At 58.1% G+C, this 16,332-nt stretch overlaps 1 protein-coding gene across 7 annotated transcripts in view; it reads right to left on the bottom strand.

Moving 5' to 3' along the window:
* Window positions 1–16,332, bottom strand: part of RPTOR (regulatory associated protein of MTOR complex 1) — a 306,996-nt gene that overhangs the window by 85,381 nt on the left and 205,283 nt on the right. For all 7 annotated transcript variants that reach the window (XM_032322464.1, XM_032322470.1, XM_032322466.1 and 4 more), the window contains 2 exons: window positions 5,473–5,548; window positions 615–716 (listed from right to left, as the gene is read on the bottom strand). In XM_032322464.1, the coding sequence (XP_032178355.1) occupies window positions 615–716; window positions 5,473–5,548 (178 nt within the window). The remainder of the gene's footprint in view (window positions 1–614; window positions 717–5,472; window positions 5,549–16,332) is intronic.

Raw genomic sequence — 16,332 nt, 5'->3', positions numbered from 1 at the left:
CCACAGACATAGCCTCAGCGACACTCTGGGGAAACGTTCTCCTCTTCCCGCCTGGGAGGAACCTGGTACTCTGCCACCCTCTCCCGTCTGACCTCTTCTGCCAAATAAATCAGCCGAATGAGAGCCACAACCCTGAGCTTCCCAGCCACTAGTGGGCCACGGCCTCCGTGAGCATGGACACAGGCCACGCGAGGGGCTGGCACGTGCCTCCATGCAAGGGAGGATGGGGCTTTGGGTCCGGGCTTCCCGCAGTCCACGGGCGCCTGGCGAGGGGCCACGAGGGCCGTCTGTGATGTGCTCACGGCTTCTGGCTCTTCCCCTGGGGGTCTTGCAGCTCATGCCCTTCCAAACAGAAGAGCCCGACGGCACGGAGCACATTCGCCCCAGCGTCCGTGGTCCCTGTGGCAACAACCCAAATCAGTATCCAGGTGACAGTGGGGAGGGGACTCAGACGTCCCCAGAAAGGCCCTTCTGGAGTAAGTCCGCAGGGGGACCCGGCGACTTCTGAGGGATCTGACTGATGTGCCCTGAGAGCCACTTGGCTGAGGGCACAGCCACGGGCCTCGCGCACCCGCACACCCCGGGCTCCGGCCGCCCCGCTGGAAGCCGCTCACCTGCAGGACGATGGGAAGCTGCTCGGGCGGGCTCCGGTTCTCCACGCCCATCGTGAGCCACACCTGGAAGGCGGTCAGCTGCTCCGCGAAGAACGGACTGTGCTGTGGGACAGCAGGGAGTGCTAGTTAGGGACCCGCAGTTCCGAATCCGCTCCGCCCTGGTGCACCCGTGCTCCCGGGGGGACTCAACACTGCAGAGATGCCCCCAGCCCTGAACCAAACCTGGGCGGAAGGCCTGCGAACTGGGATGGAGCCCCAAACCGGCTTTCCTGTTTTTAGTGTGAATTAATCACAAATTGATTAAAAACAGCGGCCTTGTTAAGCTCTCCCTCCCCACACGGGGGAGACCGCCGGTCCCCGGGGGCCGCGTAGGCCATTCACATCATTCTGGCTCTTCCCCTTCCTTCCGAGTTAGTTTCTGAATCACGTTTGTTCGCATGCTGCTTCTGGCTGGAAACACGGTTCCACGCAAGAGAACAAGCATTCCTCCTCTTCACCCGAAACTGTCAAAGGGAGAGCCTCTGCCACCAAGACACACAGCGAGGCTTGCCGTGCTCCTTACAGTGTGGGGAAGCGGACAGACGAGGGCGGCCCCAACACAGGCGGGGCTCAGCGTTTCATAAACACTCCACAGAACACTGTGAGAGCGGCCCCACGTGCATCTAACGGTGGCTCGGAGCCGGGGTTCTGGGCCAGACCTCCAAGATCACCTCCACCGCATCTGAGCTCTGTGATTTTGGGGAAATCGGAGCCCAGAGAGGGGCGCTCTGGAGGACAGCTCACACAGACCTGGGCGGAGGCTCTGTCACTGGGCCGTGTGTCCACGGCCTCCCAGGACAATTCTGAGGCCAAGCGGGCTGCTCCGCGGTCAGGCCACGGGTCAGATGGCCCAGCGGCCTGAAAACAGGCACAAGGGGAAAGGGCGGAAAGTGGGGGGTGGGGTGATGGGCACGAAGAGCCACACTGGACCACGGGGGACCCAGAAGGCCTTTTGCTGTCATTGCTGTGGGAGAGGAAGTGGTTAATCTCCGCGACCTCCCTCTTCTTCCCACCTGCCGTCCGAGTCCAGACACACCTACACTGCCTGGTGCCTTCCTGAGCATGCGGGGACCGACTCGCTCCTCGCGGGGACCTCAGCACTTAAAAGAGGAGACAAAGGAAAACCGCGGTTGTCACGGCGTTCGGACTCCGGCCCCCTGCAGAAGGCTCTTTAAGCCCCTCAAGAAAGTCCACTATCCACGCTTCCCACTACGTGCAAAGGCTCCTCCCCTCTCCCTATGCCGGCAAATGCTGACTCTCATCGGGCGCCTTGCCGCTGCTGACTAGAATCCGTCCTCCAGCCGCTGACCTTGGGAAAGTGACACACATACTGGGCTTTGTTTTGGGGTCTGACAGGGAGGTTTTAAGACAAAGCCAGTAATTTACAGGGAAAGTATTAGAACAAAGTCATGAATCTAGTAAAGCTGCTGCACCTATATAGCCTATAAAATCACCTATAAGCCCTATGTATACACAGAAAACCCGTAAAGGGAATTCCGGAAGATACCGTGTGCGGTCATGCTGACGGGGCGGCGGGGGGACTCAACACTGCAGAGACGCCCCCAGCCCGCCGACGGGTCTGGGTAATCCCTGTCGAAGCTGTTTTCGTGATCGAGCACACTCAATACCTGTGCAAGGACAAAGTGACCCACGGGGCAGAGCAGAGAACCCAGAAGCGCCCCCACGAAGACCTGATTCAGGGTAAACAGCACCAGGCAAACAGAACATCTGTGTGTGGGAATGCGCACCTCGAGCCCTACCTCACGCCATCCACATGAGTAAATCCCAGACGAACTGCAGGTCTGAGGGTAAAATAAAACAATCCAGCCTCCGGAAGACAAAGAGGAAGACACCGTCTCAGGGTGTTCATCTCAAAGTAAACATTCCTTAAACAGGAAGCTGAAAGTCTTAAGCAAAAGGGAAAAACTGGCAAATGGGATTGTGTTAAAACAAGAAGCTTCTGTTCAAGGAAAAAAAAAAAACACGGAAGAAGTGAAAATACAGACAAGTTAAAAAAAAAAAGGAAACACATTCACCATGAGTGACAAGGGCTTTGTATTCGGGAGATACACGCAGTCACTACAAGTCAGTAGGCAACACCGAACGTAAAGGAAAAATCAAAAGACTTGATCAGGCAGGTCACAGAAGAGGCTATTCCAATGGCCAATGAGAACGCAAAATGGCGCCCGACAGGGCTGACCGTCAGGGAGATACAAGATGCAACCTCGGTGGGACGCCTCCTCCCAGTAAGCCGGAACAGCCAAACGGGAGAAAAGGGTAGAACACGTCGAGTCTTTATGAGGATGTCAGGTGACCGAAACACGAGCTGCAGGTAGGAGCGTGAACGGATCCAGGCACTTCGGAACGCCGTCTGCCGGCACGTACTGAAGCCGACCACACGCGTGTCTGGCGACTGGGAATTTCACTCCCTCATAAGAAATTAATTAACTAAGGAGAAGTGAGCCGCGCCCGGGCAAGGCTGGGCCAGGCTGCAGTAAGGGAAGCATTCACCTCAAGAACAAAATTTAAGGGGGCACCAAAAAACTCAGTAATTGAGACTAAAAAACACTTGAAGGCAATATTTTAAAAATAGTGAAAACCCATAATGAACAAAATATCAAAATTTCAAATGAAAACAGCCTCAGAATTACTGATTTCTCCCTTGCCTCGGGCTCCAGCGACTCGGCTTGGCCCAGCCGGCACCACCTGTGAGGACGGCAAGGTGGTGACGCAGTGTCTTCTGGCCAGAGCGGGGCACGTGGCCTCTGGAGAGCCCCACGCCGCGGTGAGAGCTGCAGTCACGGGGGCAGACGTATTGTCGAGTGAAAGCAGTCAGACGCAAAGGCTACGTCCCACAGGATTCTATTATCCAAGTGCACAAAAGCAGACAGGAAAGCAGTTCCTCGGGGAAAGCAGTGGAAGCAGCAGGAAGGGGCTTCTGGGGGCTTCTAACAAGTGGCCGCCTGATTTGGGTGCCTGGTTACTCAAGTGTGTTCATCTGATAAAAACTCCTCAAGCTGCACATTTACGGTGTGCAATTTTCTCTATGTACGTTCTGCTCCCGAAAAAGTGAAAACAAAATAACAACGCTAGCACGCGGTCTCCATCAGTCCCCCCCCGGTCACAGTTTGGGGGAAATGACTCCCACATGCAGAACACGGGCTCCAGCGGACTAGAGACGAGGTAGCGAGCTCCTCGGAGACACACCTGGCGCTGGAGCGGAGGGTAACAATACGGAGCCTGTGCCGTTCGCCACGCCAGTGTATAACTCTGACCCCCTAAGGGTGCAAAGTAAAACCATACACCGTAGAAAAAGCCAAAACCAAATGAGCTTTTCCAAACGTGCTTGCAGCGACTGGCCCTGACCTCCACTGGTGAGCTGAGGCACTGGGGAGGGCCACCCAGCTGCGGTGGCCTCCATTGTCCCCACGGAGTCCCGCGACTGCTCCAGCCTGATCCCCGCCTCAGTGCTTAGCTCCAGCGGGAAGGCCACCCTCAGCGGACGCCAAGCACACTGGTGCGGGTCGGGTGAAGGCTCTGCCAGCTCCCTCTTCAGGGTTTAAAATGCAGGGCAGTCTGCGGGGTAACTTGTGAGCACGTTAAAAAAACAAACAAACCAACAAAACCAAAAAGGCAGCTGGAGGGAGGGATGGATGTGCTCCAGCACGTGCCGCACCTGTCGATGGCAGGGCCGGGCGGCGGGCACACAGGTGCCCACTGTGCGGTCCTCTCATGGGAGTTTGTAGTCTGCAAGTTTTCAGAACGTGAGATGTGAAAAATGCCAAGGAACACGGAGGAGGAGACAGGAGAGAAAGAGAGGGAGGCCTCTTGGCTCATCGCCTCCACTGGGGGCATCAGGATCATCTGAGCAGTTACGTGTCCACACGCGTCCCACACAGATATGCACGCACACACACACACGTGTACATAGACACCCCACACAGACACACTTCACACATGTGCACACATACGTGCACCCTCCACGCCTGATGTGAGCACTCGGCCTGCATCAACTCCTTTAGTCCTCCTGTGCCCCATCACTGGCACACCAGCCCAACTCCCCTGGAACACGAGGAAACTGAGGCACCAGGCAGCGAGCTTGCCCCGGTAGTCTTGGGCGGGGTCAGAGACGAAGGTGTGGGGAGAGAAGGCCAGCGGCTCCGACCCTCTGCCCAACCCTCCACGGCCTAGGCCACTTCACTCCGCTGCCCTGGCCCTCCCAAACCTGGAAGCCTCCCTGCCTTGGGGGTCAAAGGAAGCATGTGCACAGATGTGAGTGACCCTCCTCCTTCCTCAGGGCTCTCGAGGGGGCAGCTGGGTCTGGGGCACACGTGCTCAGACTCCATACGTGAGTCCTGAATGAAGACACAGAGGCCGTGCAGCCGTCGGGGCAAGGGGGGCTCTTGGTGAGGGCTGTGCGACCCCTGGTGAGTCAGTCCCCTGACTGGGTGGCCTGGGGACCAGATGTTCCCGCAGGGCTGAGCTTTACACCCTCAGGCTCCGGTCAGGAGTCTAGGGAAAACCATAATCCGTTCCAGTTAAAAGGCAGAGCCTGGAACTCAGGGTCAGGGAGCGTGCATTAAGGAAAGCAGACTGACAAGAACATCATTTTAAAAGATGACATCTCTTGAGAGCTTGCCATTCAAAATCTTGAACCCCTGGTTGATGTAATCTTTCAAATTTCTGCTAACTGCACCTTTTCCCAGGCAGGCGAAGGAAATCTGACAACACAGCATCTGGGGGTTCTGCGGACCAGGTGCCCAGGGACGGAGCCCCCCCATCCCCCGGTGGACCACAAGATGCCCTTTGTAGGACTCACCCGAAATGCGGTGCCTTCCTCGATGATGGTGGGCAGCTGCGAGAGGCAGATGTCGACGGCGAGGTCCCAGGCTTGCCTGCGAGAGAACAGAGGGACACCCACCTCACCGACTGCTTCTCCGGGAGGGGCCCCGGCTGAGTTTGGGCACAGCCATGGCCATGGGTCCTCAGGAGAAGCAGGAAGACGTCTGGCAGCCCGCTAGAGCTACTGTTTGTTAACATCGTTTCTCTTCAAATTTACACAAAAGCTTGGGAAAAATAAAGGGGCTCGCCTCACTCTGCACTGTAGTTTCAGCCCCACACTGGATTGCGAGAGCCTGTCCACACCCACAGAGCAGCCGTGGCATCGCTGGTGGACAGTGGCAGTAGCACACACAAACACTCCACGTGCTTCATCAGGAATGGCCAGTATGGCACCAGGAGAAGGTGGGTCTGTCTGTGGACCCCCATCCTGCGCAGCGCCCTGTCCTGCCCAGAGTCAGGACTGGCCTGTGCCCCCACCCTCCCCAGCACAGAGCCCCAGACCTCTGCCAGCACGCGCCACTCAGGGATGCGGCAGGCAGACTTGTTTGAGGGGACAGCAAGTCTCTCCTATGTGTGACCCTGGCCACCTCGCCTCCACCTTCTCAAGGCATCAGGACCCGGCTCCTAACATGTACAAAATGGCGAATGCACCTGCTGGCCTGGCTCTGGGGTCTGGCTCCCCGGAGTGCACTTCCCCATCTGTAAGGGGTAACAATCGTGCCCGCTTGCAGGGTGCCTGGGAGACCTGGGGTAGCAGGCACGCTGGCGGGGGCACTGATGGGAGGGAATGCTCACGGCATTCAATGTTAGTTCTAAACTGATGCAATGACACCTCCCTTTCTTTACAGCCACAGATGGAAGTCGTGGACACGGCGGTTCCTTCGCCCCTACTCTGCCCCTTCCCTTGCTCATGGAGACAAAATGGGGATCAGCGTATGTATCCGGCTTTCAGCACGGCCACCTCTCCTCCCAGGGAAGTTCCCGAGAGGCAGGATTATGAGACAAGTGGCTCATCCCCGGAGACGACCACCGGGAATGAAAAATGTCAACAGCCAAAAACACAGGAAACGTGGAAGACAAACGAAAGCCTATGGGGCTCTCTGTCACTACTGAGGTACACGGAATGCAGTCCGGCTGTCCCGCCCAGACCCTCTGAACAAGGGCGCCCTTCCCCCACCAACCTAATTAAGAGGCAATCAGCGCGTAATCAAAAGTGCCTCAAAGAACAGGCGATAACTGGTTCCCGTATGGTCAGTAAGTACCCAGGCTGCAGGCGACGCGGTTCTTCAGCAGCACGGAGGGAGATACCGGCTCTTCGTCACACAGAAGCAGAGTCAACTACTGCAATTAAACTCTACAAACATCCTGGACTTTAATAAAAACTGAACGTCAAGAGGTGGATGGAAGTGTGCACAAGCTGGGCGTGGGGGGGATGTCCAGGGCACTGGCTGCGAAGCCTGGCTCCGGGCCCCGGCGGTCAGCTACAACGGCCGTGGGTGCGCCTGCGAACAGACCCTGGTGGGGAGGAGAGCCGGTGACATGTCCTCGCAGCCCCAGCTCCGCAAGACCGAGAGGCAAGAAGCAGCCGGCAGGGAAAATGCGTTCCTCTCCCTGGCAGCTGTCCGTGGTCCTGGCTGGGTGTCGCTGGCAGCTGTCCATGGTCCCGGCTGGGTGTTCTGGACAGAATATTGGGGGATACAGGCTGCACTGGGAGAAGCCGCCAGGCAGTCTCCTGATGCCCCCCTTCCCCCAGTCCCTCCAAAGAGTGAAAGCCCATGGAGCCCCATCAGGGCCGACGGGGGCGCCAGCCCTCCCCGAGAGCGTGCTCTGCATCAGCTCCGGCTGGCCTGACAGCTCCAGAGGCGAGGGCTGGTCCCTCCCTCAGGGACTGAGTCATCAAGCAGCCCAGGACGTTTCCTTTGTTCACAGGGACTCTGGGGGTTGCGAACATGGTTGGGAGCCCTGGGACAGGGGAGCCACTGAGCTCGCTGGGAGCAAGGCAGAGAAGCTGTTCTGGGCCATGGACAGATGGACACAGCTGTCTGAGTGCAAGAGAAAAGGGACTTGGCCCATGGTGCTGAACATGGCAGCACTCAGGAGAACACTGAAGACCTAGGGACACCTGACGGTCAAAGGTGATGGCCAGAGCATGTGGAGCTGCTGCAGGCCGGTGATCCTCTTCAGGCCTCTGGCTCCTGCCACTTATGAGGGGAAAGGGCCTGCTCAGGAGAACTGAGCTCCACGAAAGCCCAGCAGCACAAGACTGGTGCTCTCCGCCAGCATCTCATCAGTTGTCTAAAATCGGCTGTATTTTCTAGGGTAAGATCAAAATGAACCTGGAGTCTTAATTCGGGTTCTCACTCAGGGGGAGTGGGAACGTGAGTCCTTGGAAGTCTGAGGCCCTGGCGGTGGGGTGCTGGGCTCCGCCCGCTCTGGCGCCCCAGCAAGCGCCAACCTGGGAGGGTGTCTGCGTTCGCACCTCCTACAGCCCGTGAAGGGGCTGCACTGCGGCGGGAGGGGTGCAGCGACAGCCTGGCCAGCTGATCCGATCCGAGCGGTGTGGAGCAGAGGCTCCCTGCGCTGTGGGCTGCTCGATGAGTCACTGCCCGGAAAACGTGCCGTGCAGGCAAGAGCTCGGGTTTTCAGGAAACGGGCCTCGGATGGCAGCCGCCCAAGGAGGGGGCTGGCGGGGGCGCCTTCCAAGAGCACGCGGCCTCCATCTGCACAATGGCTCTGCGGGAAAGGCGCCCTCAATGGGAACAGAAAGCACAGGTTTTTACTGTGGAGAGAGGCGAGCTTTGAGGACCTGCAGAAATCGAAAGTAAGGAGGATGCGTCCCTGATGGCTTCACATCAAAAACTGCACAGGCGCCAGCATGGAGCACCCGCCACCAGCACGGAGCACCCGCCACCAGCACCCCTGCCTGAAGCCAAGTGCAAATGCAGATTACTTTTGCTTAGCCTCAATTTCGGCTCGGCTTGTTCCCTTCCTCCCGCGGCTCACAGTGCAACCTCTCCATCAGCACCCAAGGACGGCGGCCACTAGACGGCACGTTACTCATTCCTCGTGCTCTCTCCAACAGCCGAGGGAGCTCAGCTCTGGGCTCACTGGAAATGTGCACACTCTGGCCTGTTTACAAGGAGGGGGAGAAAGAGCGAGGGGCACTGCTTTTCCGCGTTCTGTCTCCGAACCCGCTCTGCTGTAAGCCCACGCGAGCAGTGAGCACCCAGTCACCTTGGCAGAACCTGAGCACGGCCCTCAGCGTCCGGGCCTCACACTCTCCCACCTCTGCACCTGGCCCTTCCACCTGTTCCTCCACGTTCTGTGTGGACAGGAGTGTGAGCTGGACATTTGCTGCGTTCCCAGCCACCGGGCGACAGCAGAAATGAGCACTGCCCGTGGGGCTAGCCACTGCGGGGCGGCCGGAGGCCCGGGGCCCAGAGGCTCACACTCAGGTTGCATTGAAAGAGAAAGAGACTCTTGTTCGCACGAAGCCACGGGGCTCTGTGCTGCCGACTCAACTGCGCGGCAACCACCAGCTCTATCCGTGGCAGGGGCAGGGGCAGGGGGGCGGGGACAGTGGCTGAGTCAGCGTATCTGTATCAGCAGGGGAGAGGCTGCAGCCCCACATCATTGCCGGGCCTGGTATGTACGCCCTGTATTTCTGACCTCTGACTTAGATTTCATAAGGGAAGAGAGATGATCACCTTCTCAGGCGGTTTCCTCCTCCTGAGACCTACAACAAGGCAGCATGGCAGAACTTGAGGTCTTCCAGCTAAATTCACCTGGAGCACCAGGACAGTCCGGGAAGCAGCACCTACTTAGAAACCGTCTTAGCAAATGCAGGAACCGAGCCAAACAGGGCTCACACCCAACGTCTCGGGCCGGCAACCCGCAAAGGGGGGCAACAAGCAAGCCTGACCTTCTGCTCTCTTCCTGCCTGTCCTTCTGCTCTCTTCCTGCCTGTGTGCTCACCGTATTTTCAGCGTGTGGGTGAGTGTGTGTGGGACCGAGACTGTCACCATGGATGTGCCCCTGGGAAGCAAAGACCCTCTGTGTGGGTCTTCTCGCTGCCCCTGGGTGTGAACGGAGAGCAAGGCTTGTCCAAGGTGGCCCCACGGGAAAGCCACAGGCGGACACGAAAGCCGGTCAGTACAAGGGACTAGGACTCCAGTCACTTTGGACAGAGAACTTGGGACAAGCATTTTAGAAACTGGGATCACTCCTAATGCAGGTGGTGGTGGGTCTATCTACCACTAATTCTCTGTGTGCCCAAGGGACTTGCCCTGGCTGGAAACGCCCATGCCTCCACATGCTGTGGTGGCAGCGATTTAGGAAGCAGCTGTGGGGGCACCGGCATGGTGGGTTGCCAGCAGGCTGGCTGCTTGTCCAGGAGCCAGGACCACGGGGCTGCTTCGGCACAGATGCTGAAGCCCGGGGTGCCTGCACTGCCACAGTGACACTAAGGGCAGCTTATCAACCAGATGACGTTTCTGGCCATTACCGCTTCTTCGTGTTCCTACGAGCATCTCCTTGAAATCTAGAGCCTGATTTCACATTCAGCTCCTGATCCAAGTCAGTTAATGGTAAAAATTTCACCATGTAACGGGACTGACTGATGTTTACTTTCTAGCTACAGAATCAGGCTGGCACCGTCGTCAGAAAACCCCTTCCAGACAAAACGTGAGTTACACAGACATGCTCTTCCTCCTTGGAATCCCATCACCACTGATGTCTGGAGGGGAAGCCTGTAGTTTTACTTACATGGGATTTCTCAGTGTATCAGGGTAGGAAGACATGGTATCAAGCCTTTTAAAAACAGATCCCAATTGGATGTGCGCAGTGAAGCAGGACAGGCCCCAGAAGGAGAGCCCGAGCCACCACGCCAAGACGTGGGCAGGAGGCAGCACCACACACGCCTCCCTGCTGATGGCTACCAGGCTTCAGGGAACCAGGGAACACCGAGGCCCTGAATTCCCACCTCCACCCCAAGGGTGTCCGTGGTCACAGCCCCTGCAGTAGGGCCCCCACGGGTTTGGTTTGCACCTCCAGAAGGTTTCTGAAAGTCCTGTATTGGCGATCACTGCACATGTGTACGTTCACATTTAGGGTTCCTTTCTTTGAGAGAGGAAGGCATGTGCACGTGCATGGGGGCAGGGAGAGGAAGAGAAAATCCCAAGCAGGCTCCCCGCTGAGCGCAGGGCCCCCACGGGGCTCAATCCTATGACCCTGAGATTGTGACCTGAGCCAAAATCAGGAGCTGTACACTGAACCGACTGAGCCACCCAGGCTATCTACATTTTAAAATAAGGAAGTTGTAAGTGAAAATATAAATTTCTGACTGCTCTTTAAAAATTTACTGTGGGCGCCGACCGCCATCAGGAGTGGCACTGGAGCGGAGGTCAGCACCTGGCACGGGCGGCGGCCCTCCTGGGGGCCCTCACCCACCCCCGCGCTCTCATCGGTGCTCCCACAGGACCGACGGAGACTCTACAGGGTTTGCCACCAGAGCCGACTGGACACAAGGACACTCCTGCTGCCTGAAGCCCTTCGTGGCTCACTGCCCCTGAGTTCTGCCCAGACAGACAATGTGCTTTCAGGGGTCAGGCCACTCCGCGCCTCACGGCACATTTCCCGAAAAGCTGTCCTTCTGTGGTCTGTGCCCCTGACGGTGGTCTCCTCCCACAGGCGGCAGCTGGCACCCCAGGACCCCGTGCAGTGCCATGCCAGCCCAACTGACTCGGAGGCTGTGTGTGCTGCTGGAGTGAGGGCCTGTGCGAGAGCCTGACCCCAGCCCGGGGAGGCCACGTCCCATCTCTCGACAGGGCGCGACGGGTCACTCACCCACAGTCCCTTCCGACCTGTCCTGCACTGCCGGCGCTGTGGCTTCCTGTTCCACCACCCGCGCTCACGGTGGGGCCCAAATTCGGGGATGCCAACTCTTCCCTCTTGGCCACGAAAGGACAATGGCTCTGACACACCACACCCGCCTTCCAAGCCTGTTCCCTTACGCACTGAGCTGAGAAGAGTGTAGGTCACCAGGCTGTGGCAAGGATTAGTAAGACAATGCACGCTAAGTGCCCGGTAAAGGGTCTGGTGCTTAGTAGGTGCTCCATAAACAGCTACCATGCACATGGTCACCTACATATCTGTCGACTCCCTGAACCTTCACACTTCCAGGGGCTGCTGGACGCACGCTGGCAGGTCCATCCAGCGCCCATTCCAGGCCCGCCCACCGCCAGTGCGCAAGCTCTTGAAGGTGGTTCTGAGCAGCGCTCCAGGCAGAGTCCTCGCAAGGTCCCCTGGTCCTGCCTGTCCTTCGTACCCTAGATGTAATTGGTCACCAGGTCCCGTCCATCTCAGCAGATAAAACACCCTGAAATCTGGCTCTGCACATGGAGCCACACAGCCGCCACGGAAACTGCAGCCCAACACGGGACTCAATCCCAGCCACTTCTGAGGCCTTCTGCAGCCACGGCCCCCCTCCCCCCGCTGGCTCCTGGCCCGCACTGCTGGCCACCAGCACACGAGGCTCCTTCTCCGCGGTTCCAACCACAGCCACACGCCTGCGCCCTGCTCTGGGGGCCACTCCTCCGCTCTCCCGACCACGTCCCCTCCTCGCGCCTGCAGGACCTGGCCCAGCATCACATCCTCCGGGATCCTCTGGTTCGGTGAGCCGTGGGCGCTCTTTCCTCGCCGTGAACGTGTGGTGTAACTACCCCTTCTCCAGGCTGCCGTCCCTCTGGGGCGACACCTCATTTTTTATTATTTCGGTGTCCCCACATCTAGACCCAGCGTGCCGCAGGGCTTGGCCCACCTGTGCCTCCTTGGGCTCAGACACTTAGGCTTGCGCTGGACATGGGCTGCTTGGCCAGGTTAGGACGTCTACAAGCCCAGGGAGGTGAGTCAGGACTGAGTGTTCCCGGGCAGGGCTGGTGCGACCGGACCGGAAGCTTTGTGGGGAAGCTGCCGCCCAGCAGGCTGTCTTGCTCCGGTACCGGGAGCCTCCCAGGTTCTGCTAAGGGCCTAGGGTCAACGAGCCCCCAGCCCCCTTCTGACCAGGGCCCATCCCTCCACAGTAAGGCTTTTGTTTACGAGTGCTCCTTGGCTGTGTCCAAGCTCCAGGAGGAGGGAGGCCGGGCAGGTGTTTCCCAGGCCGGTCCCAGGGCCTGACATTCAGTAGGTGTCTGGGCATTATTCCGGGCATTATTTCATACTTTCTAGAATGGCTTTTTATGACCTCTGTGAGGCTACCCACTGCCCTGAGCTTCGCAGGGGCACAAGGCCTCCCCACACGGGCTGTTCCAAGGACAATCCTATCTGCTATATAAACTCGGGACAGAGCCGAATGTGTGCGAATGATTTCCAACTTGGAATTTTAATGAGCTCTTGTCACAACATTTGAAACGTTTCCAGTGAGACTAAGTCCCGGCACCAAACCTTAGGGGAGTTTACCAGTCATACCTGTTTTGTGCAAAGAAATGCTCAACAATTTCTTCTGTCTCCAGTTTTGTATTTTGACAAATAACATCTTAATCATAATGACTCAATTGTTAAAAAATAGCTTTTGGTGTCTCAAAAGCTTAAAAGAAGTCTACATGCAGACTTAAAATTACAAAATCACTATCTGCTGACTTCTAAAATGGAGAGCCTGCCTTTTGCTCCACAGCGCAGGGGCCCAGGTCCCTCGCCCTGGGTCGCTGCTCTGCTCCCCGTCTCCCTGCGCAGAACATCTGTCATGTGGCTGGGCCTCTGCTGTCGCTACAGCTTGGGGGCTGCTCTTGTCACCTAAACATCTGCTCGGGCTAAGGCATCCTCACAAACACAACGTCAAGTCTGCTTACATCCTTTCAAGTACACGTACGTTCACCACACCCCTGCTCTGTCAGGTACGAGGTTGAGGCCCAATTCTCCCTTCCACAGCTAAAATGCTGACAAACGGGGACGCCTGGGTGGCTCAGTGGGTTAAGCAGCTGCCTTCGGCTCAGGTCATGATGCCAGCGTCCTGGGATCGAGTCCCACATCGGGCTCCTTGCTCAGCAGGGAGCCTGCTTCTCCCTCTGCCTCTGCCTGCCTCTCTGCCTGCCTGTGCTCACTCTCTCCCCCCCACCCCTCTCTGATAAATAAATAAAATTTAAAAAAAATAAAATGCTGACAAACGGCTTTATCAAAATTTCTCAGTGTCTCATGTTCCTTGGTTTCTCCTCAGCACCTGCCAAATCACCCTCCTGAGCGGGGACTGGAGGGCGTAAGGCAGATGGTACAGGCAGGGGCTGGGCCCGGGGCGCCCGAGGCCAGCCAGGCCACGACCGAGGGTGGGGGGGCAGGGTGGGGCTGTTCCACAGCGTCCACCGGCGGGACACAGCAGGACAAGGCAGACTCTAGAATGCTTGCTGATGCCCGGCTGCTTCCAACGAGAGAGGCCCAGGGCTCTGTCCCCACAGCTGAGGCTGGCTGCATGCCAACACGGGAGGGGACGGAGCTGAACCTGGGCTATAGGAGGGACGTGGGCGACAAGGTCCTTCCAGTGGAATCCAGGCCGCGCCACCCCGCCTCACCCGGCGGGGCACAGGGCCACTCCCCCAGCACAGTGTCTAATCAACACGCACTCCCAGGTGCTGCACGAGCTTCCTGGCAGATGATGGAGATGCCGTGACCCAGGGTCTACCCGTGTCCCATCTGACGTCCTGAAGCCTGTGTATGTGGACACATACGTCCTGACGAGGCCACACACAGCCATCAGGGGCTGTGCTGCCTGTCGTGGCCGGGCCCTGCCGTCCGGCCACTCTCTCCCCTGCCTGCGCCTCCCGTGCTCACCTGCAGAGTGGGGCTGTTGGCAATGACCCCTGTCGCGAGGGGCACGACTCAGCGCGTGGAAAGCATTTACAACACGTGACCCACAGGACGTACTGAGTAAGTTACTGGTGTGATTATTTCTGTATTCGGCACCTTTTGATCATGTGCTGTGGCTTGTTTGTGCCTCTGCCTCAGTAAAGACCGCGGCACACCGTCTTCTCACCCGCCCACACCCTGCCTTCCGCGCATAATCCCCGTGGACTTTCCAGCTGTCTGCCTTCAGCAAGACGCTGCTCCTGCTACAGGCTCTGACGGCGGCCGGGGGATGCCTGCCTCCCGGGGGGGCCCTCGCACGGACCTGGAACTGACTTCCAACAGAATTCGGCCAAGGCAACGCTGTCCCTGCCGCTGTGTCACAAAGTGTGGACTGCCGTGCCCTTGCTGGCTGAGGAGGCTTGAGGTGCCTGGGGGACCTCATATGGCAGGGACTGTGGGTCCTTGCAGCCTGGTGAGACCCCCAGCCGACCAGTCCCCTGCCCCCCAGACACATAAGCACGTGTGCTCCATGCCACTCAATGTGTGGAAATGCGGTTGTTCCGCGACAGGTAACGTATACTCCCGATCCTTCCTCAGACAGGAGGATTTCTGCTGCTGACAGAAGAATGCATCTGTCAGGGAAACAGCCAGCGTTTCTCGTAACGTTCATTTGGTTTGTCGGCTGATTTCCGTGTTCCCCTGCATTGCAGCAGAGGGCGTCTGGCTTCCAGCTGCGCTTCCCGGGCTAAGCCTGGGTTCAGTGGGAGCCACAGACGCCTCACCTGTCCCTTCCCACCAGGTGGAGAGCTGACAAAATGGCTTCTTGGCTTTCATGTGAAACGCCGGAATAGCACACGACACATACGCTTAAGGTTCAGGCTCAAAAAGAGAAGGAAAAAGAAAGTCTAAAGCACGTAAGTAAGTTCCTTTGGCCATGAAGGTAAAACCAAAACCACCAGTCCCCACCGATCCACAGGCTCTGCCGCCCCAGGGCCCAGAGCTGCTGGAGACAGGCAGGCTGACCCTCATGTCTACGGTGGCTGCCAAGGGGTGCCTACACTTGTCCTCCCCGAGATTTTACCTTAAACCTTTCCCTCAAAATGTTCCTCAAACGACATTATGGAGAGACCATAATGCACAGCAGAACAGGCTGGAGAGTAAAGTGGGGGCCGGGAGTGGAGGTGTGTCCCCAGCCCCTCCCGCTTCTCCTGCTGGAAGGACTCCTCTGAGGGGACAATCACAAGGCCGCAGAGTGACATCTGTCTGAGCCTGGGAGCCCTGGGATGGCACCGTCACAGTCTGACGTCTACGTCCACTTCTACGGGAACAAAATTCACTCCCAGCACCAGGGGGCTGGGCCGTCCTGCGCTCCCAGCAATGGACCTGAGGGTCTGGTGACAAGCTCCATAGAAGCAGCTAGAACGAGGCTCACTTTTCTGGATGAGGAAGAAAATGTGCTTCAAGGAAACAGGCTGGACAGGAGCCAGGAAGTCGGACGCCTCAAGGAGACCCAATTCCGCTTCATGCTTCTGCCTCTCGGAAAGGTCCCTTGGAGTGACAGGAAGCCCGTAAGATAGCTAGAGCCGACACAGCAGCCTGGCCCCCTCAGGTGACAAGAGCTGTTCTGAAGGGTCACTCCACCGTCAGAGCTGCATGGGGTGGAGGCTTGGATGAACGGGGCCGCCGGGACCGAACTGCTGGTCGACCTTCCTCTCCGCCCAAGCCTGCGGCCTCCCATCCCGGGTCGGGTCAAGCCTCCTCGACAGCGCCTGGTGCCACGGGCCAGCTCCGGGATGAGTCCAACCTGCCATGGCTGGAATCCAACGTCGGGGACTGGGGTGGCAGGCCAGATGGCGCTCTGCACGACGGGAGGCCATGGAGGCTGACTGAGCAGGTGACACCCGTCTTCAGGGTGTGTTCTAGCTGCAGAGGGGCCCTGAGGTGCGAAGGGAGGCCAGACCGAGAAGGGAGGCCAGCCCGGTGTACGCAGACAGCTGCCAGCCAT

The sequence above is a fragment of the Mustela erminea genome, chromosome 18 (assembly GCF_009829155.1).
Source record: "Mustela erminea isolate mMusErm1 chromosome 18, mMusErm1.Pri, whole genome shotgun sequence".
In the NCBI taxonomy this organism is placed as follows: domain Eukaryota; kingdom Metazoa; phylum Chordata; class Mammalia; order Carnivora; family Mustelidae; genus Mustela; species Mustela erminea.
This window is presented reverse-complemented; position numbering and strand designations above follow the sequence as displayed.